The sequence below is a fragment of the Leptinotarsa decemlineata genome, unplaced genomic scaffold, assembly GCF_025532065.1.
Source record: "Leptinotarsa decemlineata unplaced genomic scaffold, Ldec_3_MD MMD2_tig00026330_RagTag_RagTag, whole genome shotgun sequence".
NCBI classification, from domain to species: domain Eukaryota; kingdom Metazoa; phylum Arthropoda; class Insecta; order Coleoptera; family Chrysomelidae; genus Leptinotarsa; species Leptinotarsa decemlineata.
In genome coordinates, this window is record NW_027412690.1 from 4,714,643 (window position 1) to 4,726,867 (window position 12,225).

Here is a 12,225-nt window from a genome sequence, read left to right on the forward strand (position 1 = left end):
GATTGTCACTCCGAATAACTAGTGAAATGAAAGAATATTGTTTTAAACTTTTATTTATTAAAATGGTAAAACAAATATTTGGTATCCTGAAACGCATCAACATCAAAATAGTATCAAAATATCTTTTTGCTAAAACCTGTTCACAATGTCGTTGATGAAAATATATTTGTACTCCAGCAGTCATACTGTTAGTTTGAACTTTTCGAACCAGTAGATTTTTAATCACAGTTCATATAGTCCTATTTCAGACGAAAGTTAATAGTAGTGTTTAGTAACAAATCTATTTTAAAACAGGTTCATTAGTACTATTACGGCGGAAATGACCAAAACTACCACATTTGGATACCATCGTACGCTACTACCTCCCAAGTCCTGCAGAATTTTCGTGATCTGTTTGCCATACAGAGTTTTCCATCTTTCGTTACCAGAGATCAATTCCTCGACTTTGTTTACAATTATTTTGATTTGTTCCGATTCCTTGTGATCCTTCATGATTTTATTGAGCTGAAAATTCGAATAATAATAAGACATCAATTTACTGACTGTTCAAAAGATATCATTGTATAGGGTCTTCCAACAAGGACTTCCGAACTTCGACAATCGATGACGGCCATCTTGTTTAAGTACATATATACACGATAGCCATCTTGAGTTCAGACAGGGTGGAGCCCACCTCCTTTACCCTTTTAGCTGATTATTGTCGAAGAAGGACAAATGGGTTCATGACTGAGGGGATATGTTGGCGGCATGAAGTCCTCAGACATCAGTGCCGCCCTTCACGGGGTACCCCTACCTGGCTGGGGTGAGATGGATGAAAGATCTGTTCATCCTTTTAACGGGAGACATGAGGGCATGATTCGACAGAGTGTCGGGGCCTTCTATATCGGGAGGGGTCGTCTACAGCATAGTCTGTAGCTTCCCTAACTAACGGATTTTCGTGAGTTTCCGCACCATCAAAAACTCGCCGATTCCTCGACTGAATGGACTGCCGAATGGAAGGCAGCTTCAAATCTCTGCGGGTAGCTTCATTCCGCACGAACCAAGGAGCATTCACAATCATCCTCATAAACTTATTTTGTAATCTCTCCAGAGTGGAGAGTAGCCGCTTGTCCCCAGACAGCCTATACATGATGATGACAGACTTAAACATCGTATTATAGATGGTAATTTTGCTCCTCAAACTCATTTTGAATTTTCTGTTGATCAGAGGGTACAGACTAGCTATCCGACCCTCGATCTTTGACTTAACGCACATAATGTGCGGGTTCCAAGTGAGCCTACGGTCTTTTGGAAGGCCGAGGTACTTTATCTGCGCTTGCCAGTCAGTCTCCCTTCCAGAGATTCTAACTTTTCTGGCCGGAGAAGATAGCAATCTTCCCATGGTTATCGCCTGAGTCTTGTTCGGGTTCACTCGGATCTTCCAATCGAGGTACCAGAGTTCGAGCTCGTCCAATGCACGTTGCATGTAGACGGCGCCAAGCTCTCCACCCATGGAAGATGAGAGGAGAGCCGTGTCATCGGCGTATAGGGATATCTTCACACGCTCAGGCCTCGGAAGGTCACTGGGTAAAGTGAGTATAGCGTCGGAGAGAGCACTGCTCCCTGTGGCACTCCAGCGAGTATCTCTCTGTTGTCGGACAGAGATCCTTCTACTCTAACCTGAAATGTTCTGTCTTTCAGGAAAGACCCAATCCACCGAATCAGGCCCCGAGGCAGGTCGAACGCGATTAATTTGTGCAGAAGGCCTTCGAGATGTCTAATAGTACAATATGCACTTTTTTATTGGTGTTCAACTCGTGGGCTTAAGCTACATATGACAAATTAGTTGTTATTCGTTCAGTTTGTTTTGCCAAATCATCATGGACGGATAGATATAGCATTCAACAACATGTGCAAATAATAACATTGTTTTATCAAAATGGGTGTTCTGTCCGGGCAACGTAACGCACGCTTCGCCCACTTTACGGTCGGCATAATCGTCCTACCGAGAGGATTATTTGCAATGTGGTGGATAAATTTGAGTCTACTAGTTCGGTAAAAGATCGTACAACACCCTTACATCGACGAAACGCAAGATCTGCCGAAAGCATCTCCGCTGTCCGTAAGAGTCTGCAAGAGAATCCGAGGGCTTCAATTTATTTGCGTCGCTCTCAAGAACTCGGCCTTCGCAGACTATAACTTGGCGAATTTTAAGTCGTGACTTGAATCTGCACCCGTGCAAAATTCAACTGATTCAGGAACTGAAGGCAAACGACCATAGACAACGTGTGTCCGTTAAATAAGCTCTGGAGCAGTTGGCAACTGACTCTAATTTTCATTGAAATATCATCTTCAACGATGAGGCTCATTTCTGGATGAACGGGTGCGTGAACAATCAAAATTGTCGAATTTGGGACGATACCAATCCACATGAGATCCAAGAGCGTCCAATGCATCCCGAAAAAGTCACTGTTTGCTGTGGATTTTGGGCTGGCGGCATCATCGGCCCAAATTTTTTTGAGGAATACGTTGGCCAAGCCATCAGCACCGAGCACTCTAGGTCGATGATTATTACCAACTTGTTGGCCTGAATTGGATGATCTGGACACCAACGACATTTTGGTTTCAACAGAACGACTCTACGTTCCACACAGCTCATGCTGGCATGGTCATTTCGGAGGTGATGTGAACTGGCCAACGAATTCGTGCAATTTAACCCCGTTAGACATTTTCTTGTGGGGGTTTCTCATGTTGCAAGTGTATGCGAATAAGCCACAATCCACAGTGATCCTCAAACATAACCCATGCCACCCAGAGCCGTTAGCGGATATTTGAACGATGTTACATTCCATACAAAATGATATCGACAGGTGTTTCAAACGAATAAACAGTTTCTATATCGCGCACACACTTTGTTTTATTTGAATTTGAAGATAGGAAGAGCTTAATGAGAGACCCTATATAATCAGAAAATCGCTCGCTTAGCCTAACAAAAATTAATTGGTGTTCGGGGGCGACTTCATTGCTCTCAGTGGCGCATTTGCTTTTTCAGCTGCAGGAAAACACGGAAAAACCTGTAGCACCACATCATCTGAAGATCTTGATCTGCCAATGTTCTCTCTTTCATAAAACAAAACGTAGGGTGTCTCCAGAGGCTCCAATAAATTCAATATATCGAGAGAATACTTCGTGACACGACTATCGCCAAACTTAAACCAGTACGTTTCGTCTTTGACCACTGCATAATAATGCCAGATTCAACGCCACAACCACAGTGAACAATGACACAATGACTGCATGAAGATTATAATAATAGTGGTCTGCTGAATTGAAGTGTTTATCTATTCCGAACCTTCGAAAAGTTTGGTGCTTCTGTCAGAGGTTGAGTCATGTTTGAAGATAATCAGTGTTATCAGATTCCTATAGAAAAACTTTGACTTCTCCATTTAGATTTTTGGAGAGAGGTACTAGTATGCCGATGTAGATTTATTATAATGAATACTCTAGGGAAATAACTTGAAATTGATACATGATACTTGATTTGAGAGATTCCCATTTTTTTTGTAAAAAGATAGAGAAGTAGAAAGCTAAAACCTCTCTTTCCCAACGATACTATACTTTTGAGAACTTTCGGAAGTCAGGAAAAACTAAAGTATGACCTCAAAACTATGGCCAGAGAGAAAGGTCCCATTTCTAACAATCTATTATACATTGACAATTTGGTGATGAAATGCGATTCTATAAAATTATTAAATTTCTAATATATAGTTCAAACTCACCACTATACCCTGCTCTTTAGTCGTCAATTTACTTGCAACACCTGTTACCAACGAACTCAGAACATTCACACCGCCATAACTGAAATCGATAAAAATAATGTTTTGGTTCTGTCACGAATTTCTTGAAATACTTACGAAGTCTCTATCTTTTTGAAATGTTTTTCCAAGAATGATAAGGCGACATCTAATCCTAGTCTGCTTCTGGAGTAAACAGCACTGAAAACTGTAGCAAAGTCCTGTTGCCTGATGGTTGAGTTCTCTTTGATCGTTAACTCCAGATATCTGAATGAAAAACATTGAATAAGATACTTTATTCAGGTCCAGCAGATCGTATTCGACGCCACTTTACAAGGGTAGATGTACTTTATTTGAATAGGATGTTATACTAGGATAATAATGATAATAATATTCATTTATGGAGCAGTATAAAATAAACAGTATAAAATGAACTTCAATACCGAAAAAGCGATGCTAGGTTTTGTTAAAAAAATAATTAGAGCCTTGGATACGTCAAAAAAATATTCAGCTATATTTCTAGACCTAGCTGAGGCATTCAACATCGTTGATCACAGCATGCTAATGAAAAAAATTACATGGGTATGGGGTATGGTATATGTAGCCGAACATACGATATTTTGGAAGACTATCTATTACATAGGACTATAGGACACATAAAGTTAAAGTTGTGCATTGAAAGTAAAAACAGGAGTACCACAGGAACAGTTTTGTGTCCCATATTATTTCTTGATCATATCAACAGTATCTGTTTCATATTGAGGGCCACCATCTCATCTCATATGCGGACAATACAGTACTAATTTTCGCAGGTGGTAGTTTTAAAAACAAACTTCCAAGTATGAATGCATAAAAAAATGAATAGGTCCATTACTCTCTCTATTGTTTACAGATCAACCGGGAAATAACATACATGTACATGTACTTGTACAACGAACAGAAATCGTGCTGTGATAGAAAACACAAACATACTTGAGTATCTGGGAGTTACAGTGGATCGGTATATAAGATGATATGACTATTAACTTAAGAATTCTATGAATTGAGAAATATCCGGAAGTACAAAAATTTCAACAACATATACCATTCTCTAGAAGAATATGTAATAAGAGATTGTACTGCTACCTGGGGTGGTGATTTCACCAATTTCCTTAATATCCTTCAAATGTATTACTCATTTTCTTGCCTGAAGACTATATCTGATTTTTTTTCTAAATTATGTGATGGGAGAGGTTTAGTAATTTTGGAGCATTACTTTTTTCTATATGTTTCGATATCTCTCACATTCACACTGTGTACCATCAATGAATTATGTAAATCCGATAGTACCTACTTATAACAAAATGATTTTTATGAAAAACGATTTTCTACTATTCTACGATTTTCAGTTGGCCAAGTCTTTCAAAAGAAGGAGTAACGGGGTTCATATATATTGGATAAATTAGACAAATCCTAGGCAGGAGCTCTGAATTTTTTGTAATTTAAACCTGTTGAAAATGGCTATCTGGAGTTGATGAAGATTGAATTTCCACACTTATGATAGGTCTATTCATAAATGGGGAGCCATTGAATGAATAATGAATTCCTAGTATTATGTTAATTTGTAATAATTAGGTACTAATTTCTGATTTACATACCATGTGACTATATGCTATGTATCAAATATTTACCTGGTTTGTAATTATAACTATTATTCGGAGGTTTTTCAGAACGAAAATGTTATCGCTCTTTATGAATCTCATTACAAATTTTTCGGTTTCTACACTTTCAAATGCGTCTAAAAACCTGATATCCTGTACCGGTGTCAACAATTTCGAACATTTGTCACTTATTCTGTTGCCGTTTTTCAAGGCTTGTGTAATACTAGACTTTTCTGGTCTACAAAATCGAATATGTGGGATACATAACGTTCCTTGAAAGTCGTTTTTAAAGTTCGTTTAGTTTGACCAAGATACTGTTTGTTGCAATCATCACAGATTATTTCATAAATTCCAGACTTTCATTTTCCGTTACCCTCTTTTTCGGGTTGCCCAACACGAGCAGTATTGAAAGCCACTTATATATTAAATTTTCAATTTTTCAAATTTCAAAAAAAAATGTCATCTGTTATAAAAGGAATGGCCAAAGATTTCAGCACATAATTAAATTCAGAAGTTTTTTCCATTTTAGTATTTTATCTTATAATGCACGCGCGAAATCATTTCCTTATGGTTTTTTTCTGTTTTGTTCATTTTATGATTGGTAGAATTGAAATATGTAATAAAATAGTATGAATAAAACATTATTATTATTATTATTATTATTATTATTATTATTATTATTATTACCATACCTGGCGAGTTGAACAACTTTTCAATAATATTTGGGAAATTAGTCATTTAAAATTTCGGAATGTAAATGAATTCTTTCAATAGTTGTTTGAAATGTATTTTACTTTTAATTTTCTGCTTCGAATATATTTTTTTGTTTTCAGTTTCAGATTAGTAATGATTTTTCTTCAATTTCAATAATTTCTGAAGTAAATTTTATGGCTCCAATTGCAGTTTTATGCAAAATTTGTTAGCAAAAACAAACAGGCATTTCTGTTTTTCGTGACGTTATTCGTCACATTGACAAATAATGAGTGTAGAAAAAGTCCTGTTCATCAATTGAAAATTTTCAGGTAGAACAATGTCAGAAACAGGAAATTTGAATCGACTGTTTCTCCTTCTGGTTTGATGAATCTAGAATCAGACTTTATATATTCGATTTATTTCTACCAATAGATGGCGCTCCTGGATATGCTACTAGGCTTTGTAACTTCTATAATTCAGAATATATCATTCCACTAGGCAATGATTCCATCTTATATCACATGTACAATTTTGAATATCAGGTCAATCGTCTCAAAACAACTAAGGTACACCTTCAATACATAATAATGATTCAGTATCAATATGATTCTTTTAGGTTTTAATGAGAATTGACGTTATTGGAAACCATTACTATATTGTCTGATACTTTATGCTAAGATTATTATTCTGGTTTCTGGTATACTTACTCCATGAGTATATCTTTATTTTTAATACATCCCAAAGAGGATAGAATGACGTTCTGTTCATTGGATGACGTCGAATTTTTAAAAACGCTGAACAAATAATTGTAATCCTCACGAATGTTCTCACTTGCTTTTAACCCATAGCAAAATACTGTTTCCCGTTTGTTAGTGGGAGGATTTCTGAAAGAGAAAGATAATCATTAGCTAAAATACCTACTTGTTGATGACAGAAATTTAGTGAGGTTCTGAATATATTTTTTTCTGGTAGATTTCATTTCTTGAAAAAATGATTTTATAATTTATTGTAGCCCTCTCTTGGTAATTTCTAGAACTTCGTAGAAAGGAACAAACCATTTTGATTGATATGTTCAAATTTCAGCCTGAAACTATTTCACCTGACAATGATATTGATATTCATCAGTTCAAAAAGGATTCACTGTTTTAATCTACTTCAGTACATTCTTTATCAAGGGTTTCCTTCAAAGTTTGTATCGAACGGATAAAAAACTCGATTGGGGTCGACTGACCTTTTGTGAGAGTGACTGTTAGAAAGACAATTAGCTGATATATGAATACAGTTCCATTCTATTCATTTCACTGAAGACAATGTGCCGATTGTGGAAACTGAAGGAGGGCTGAATGATATGGTACTTTGTTTGGACTCAAACATCACTATGAACATATTGAAAATAAACACCAAAAATCCAAAGTCACGGTCGTAAGTAAGATGGAGACTAATGGAAAACCGAATATCAAAGTGAAAAATGTACCTGTAGTACAAGAAACAGTAACAGTTTAAGTATACCCTGTACTAATTATCAAAGGTTATTCATAGGTTATTATCATAGATTATCTATGACGAACTTCCAACCCAACTAAAACATTATGATTCTTATTGAGAGCTATTGGATGAGAGAATCAAGAGAGAAACCAAACTAGGAGTTCCGTGGTAGAATTCCGCCCACAAAGAAGATACGCGGATGCCATGTGCTATCGTCGGACTCATCCGTTCCCCTCGCGGTGTGTGTTTCTTGTGCTCGACAATGCGAACATTCAATGGCCTCTTGGTTTCACCAATATTGGATTTTTCGCAGTCACAAGGTATCCGGTAAATGTAATTCTTGGAATCGCAGTTCTCGTTTGGTGGCCTTGTTTTCGTGAGGCTGCTACGGATACTGTTTCCGGATCTGAAGCAGGTTCTGATGTTGTAGGTACTTGGATTCAATTCTTCGTATCTTTTTCGATAATCCTCCGATGAAGGGAAGTGCAAGCACTGGTTGTGACGGCTTCTCTTCCTTTCGGGGCTCCTGCTGTCTTTTAGCCAAAGTCTGTTTCACCATCGCTTTGGAGTAGCCATTTCGTTGAAGATAATTTTTGATGATGTCTAGTTCCTTCTCGAGACTTTCCTTCGTATTACAAAGTCCGAAAGCACGGTCTAATAGAGTTTTGATGATTCCTTTTTTAGTCGATTGATGGTGGTTGGATTCGTGGTTCAGATACTGTCACGTGTGAGTGGTTTGTCGGTATACAGATGTTTTCCATTTAGTGTCGGTCCTCTTCACCAATACGTCTAAGAATGGCAATTCGTTGTGGGCTTCCTTCTCCATTGTGAAAGTGAAGAAAGGTCTTATGGAAGGCGTCCAGTTCAGTATTCCCATGGTTCCATATGATGAAGGTGTTATCAACGTATCTCAACCAGACACGAGGTTTCTTGCGGGCATAATTACTTCTATAGATAAATTCGTTCTATCTTTCAGGTCCCAGTCTTCGGATAGCTTCCTCTGTATGATTTGAAGTGCTTCTTCGACCGGAACGTTGGTATAAAGGCTTTCCACGTCGAAACTGATTAGTTGATCTTCATGTGTGACTTCAATTGACCCTAGTAGTTCGACAAAATGCCTTGAATTCTTCACAAAAGACGATGTTTTTCTTTTAAATGGTTGTATTATAGGGAGTAAAAATCTAGACAAGTTTTGTGTAGCCGAATCTCTGGAGCTGATGATCGGTCTGAGCGGAACGTCATCACCCGAAGACGATTGTGGATACTAACAATCGAAATGTCATGAATTAACTTGGCTTGGAATCTCTCAACTTTTTAATTTTATTTTATTTATTTTTTGTTCAATTTGTTCCATTTTTACTGGTATTTTATTTCACTATTATTTCATTTCAGGTTTTTTTGCTTAATATAATTGTTTTTTCTCAGCTATTATTTTTTACTCTTCTTCTTCAATTTTTAATTTCTTATTTTTTTAGTTCATTCAGGGATTTAAAATCATTTTATATAATATCAGACAATTGAAGTCCGAACTAATGAAATAAACCAATGTTTGTTTACATGGTGCGTGATTGCACCATTGGTTGGAAATGGGTTAAGAGGGCGAATTTGAAAAAAAATATTCAATTTATCATATTTTTGATTAGTGTTATGAGATTTAATGCGAAAACAATAACTGTGGTTTATTGATGTGGAATTACTAAACAAGTAGTTACCTGCCAGTTTTTTTGTATTCTTGGAAAGCAGTTTTGGCATTATTCAGACACTTCTCTTGTCCCAATTTACAAGCCCAACTTTCGAGGAGTTCCTCTTTCAACTTATCTACGTGCGTGATAAATTTCGTTTCTTCGGGAAAAGCATTGTTCAGTAAATCCAGAATCATGCTCTGGAACAAAGAGCAAATGTTAGGAATAGAAAACATAAGGCAAATTTATTATTGTTTTCAACTCTAGTCATATATGTTAGGGGTACCTTCAACAAGATTTCCGTTTGGGCGTCCACTTTCTCAACCAGATACCTGAAAGCGCCAAAGCCTGCAACCCATGGATAATAATCTGTTTCGTTCTTCAGAAATTGAATTAATCTAAAAGCTCTATCATATCCGACCTCCCCTGTTCTTGCAATGGTGAAAATATCGTCTATCAACTGCGCTTTGTTCAAAACATGGATTGATTTTGAATCGGCACCATTCAGCGCTGCGATTATGTTGTCCCAGAGTTGTTCGTCATAGTTTACTTTATAAAATCCTGCAAACACAGATATTCCCTAAATTCATAAATATTTTAGACGAAGCGACGTTGTCGCTTCTACTATAAAGTAGCGGCTTCTTTGATTTTTCAAATGGAACACCCCGTATATAATATCATATTATGATTCATTATCACATTGTCAACAAATTCATATACTATTTCTCTATACCTATCTATTACCGTTCAGAAGATATAAATTAATTTCGATATTTTTTTTACTAAACATGAACTTTTATAAATGCTGATAATCTTGAACTCTCTTGCACTAAAACGATCAAATTTGAAATGGAATGTAGTGATACTATGAGGATCTTCACTCCGAGTCATATTTTCATTTGCCTCATACAGGGTCTTCAAAAAATGCAGATACTTTGATCTCATGAAAAAATGAGTGGAACTCAATTTTTTCAAATGGAACACCCTGTATATTTCAACATTTTTGAGCTCTACATCAAATGTTAGCTTAACTTTTTTCAGATAATACAATTTCTATTTTGAACCGTTTTCGAGATAAACTGATTCAAACGGAAACTGACGTGGTTTTCTTGCTCGTTTTTTTGAATTCATGACTTATTTTGGATATTCAACATTTTTTTTATACTTAGTAATATTTTTTTTGATCCAATTTTTTATCTGTTTCAGATCAGTCAATTCGAAATTGGTATGTACCTACCTTAGAGAAAGTTACAATTTGTATACATTGAGGTATTGGTCTCTAACGTACAACAGTACACAATAATATTGAAATTCAGGCATTCAGTGCTTTTACTGATTAATCCAGAAATGTATCAGAGTTTTGTATTCTCTTTTGATTGCATAATAAACGATACATTTTAGGTAGTTTATGAACTATTTATTTGTAAATAAAGATACAAATATACCCATTGAATGTGTACCTATTTATTCGAATTATGTCCCTGTATATAATTACTCTAACCCTATAAATACATTGGCCACCGTTAATATACAGGGTGTTCCAACGAAAACTTGATTCCCCCTGTAAGTCAGGAATGGACACGTCCTTGTTCACTGTGTTCCAACATGGTTTATTCTACTGAAGAAAGAATAGAAATTGTTGCTACCTATTATCGAAATAATGAATGTGCTAAAGCTGCTGCAAGAATTTGAAATACGAATCATCCAGACAACGTGAGCCATCAATACGTAAAACAGTTAATGGATAAGTTTCGAACTTCAGGTTCTGTTCACAACAGAAAACATGAAGTATCCCTTACTGTCAGAAATGACGGAGTTGAAGTTACAGTTTTAGGACATTTACAAATGAATAATCGACAATCTACCAGACAAGTAGCTAGAGCGTCTGGTGTATCAGCTACTAGTGTTTTTCAGATTTTGAAAGCCCACAAATTCAATCCTTTCGAAATAAGTCTAGGTCAGGAATTGAACGAAATTGATGCTGATCGTCGATTTCACATGCGTGAGGTGTTCAGCGAGAAATATTTTACAATAAATGTTTTTCAGACGAAAGTTCTTTCATGTTGAATGCTGTAGTGAATAGACATAATTGTGGTGAGGTCATCGATCACCAAGTGATCATCTTCAAGAGGACGATTAAACTCTTGAAGATGATCACTTGGTGGTCGAAACACATGTCGAGGTGTTAAAAATAGCGATTTGGTGTTGGGAAAAAACTCCAGTAATATTCATTACTACACCAAAGGTTCCAAACAGTGCATCATAAGTAACTAAACGTGATGTCACCGAGTTGGAAGCCATTATGTCTCTTTGGGCACATGCTTCTCAGACCCAATGATCATTTACCCTACACTGTGGAATGTATCAGACAGGATCTGACCGGCGCAATCTCTTTGATATAAAAAATAATAACAATGAAAATTCAAATAGTGAATTTTAATTGATTGATGGGTAAGAAAAATATCTCTCAACTTACCACTCTGCATTACGTTTAAAATGATCCAGTCAGACTTATCGTGTTTTATCTCATAAGTTTTATTTGGTTCAAGCCACCCCTGGATTTTTACTGAGAATAATTTTTCTTTTTTGTTTGTGTAACTCAATGGGACATACCACTCAGTCGTAGCGTCTGTATAGAATCTTTTCTGAAATTGAAAAGGTATGACATAATTAGTTGTACTTTTCGTTTAGACATTTTTTATGAACAATTCAATGTTTCTTGTTTTTTTTTTTCTGTGATTTTCGTACTATCAGTATCTGAAAAGTAAATAAAAGTGAAAAATGGGAATTGAAACTTTCTATATTTTTATACCACTTGTATTTGTAACTAAAGTTACTGCAATTTCGTCCTACAAGAACATTTTCAAACGAATACAATGAAGTTTATTGTATTCGTTTGAATATGACCTTGTAGGATGAAACTGCAGTGACGTTAGTTACAAATACAAGTGG

At 36.1% G+C, this 12,225-nt stretch overlaps 1 protein-coding gene across 4 annotated transcripts in view; it reads right to left on the reverse strand.

Annotated features, from left to right (window-relative positions):
* Positions 1–37: 37 nt before the first annotated feature.
* The window catches only part of LOC111507025 (aminopeptidase N), a 70,949-nt gene continuing 58,761 nt past the window's right edge, over positions 38–12,225 (reverse strand). For all 4 annotated transcript variants that reach the window (XM_023162252.2, XM_023162251.2, XM_023162250.2 and 1 more), the window contains 7 exons: positions 11,750–11,918; positions 9,560–9,834; positions 9,304–9,473; positions 6,814–6,990; positions 3,894–4,040; positions 3,759–3,837; positions 38–504 (listed from right to left, as the gene is read on the reverse strand). In XM_023162252.2, coding sequence (XP_023018020.2) covers positions 286–504; positions 3,759–3,837; positions 3,894–4,040; positions 6,814–6,990; positions 9,304–9,473; positions 9,560–9,834; positions 11,750–11,918 — 1,236 coding nt within the window. In that variant the 3' untranslated portion in view covers positions 38–285. The remainder of the gene's footprint in view (positions 505–3,758; positions 3,838–3,893; positions 4,041–6,813; positions 6,991–9,303; positions 9,474–9,559; positions 9,835–11,749; positions 11,919–12,225) is intronic.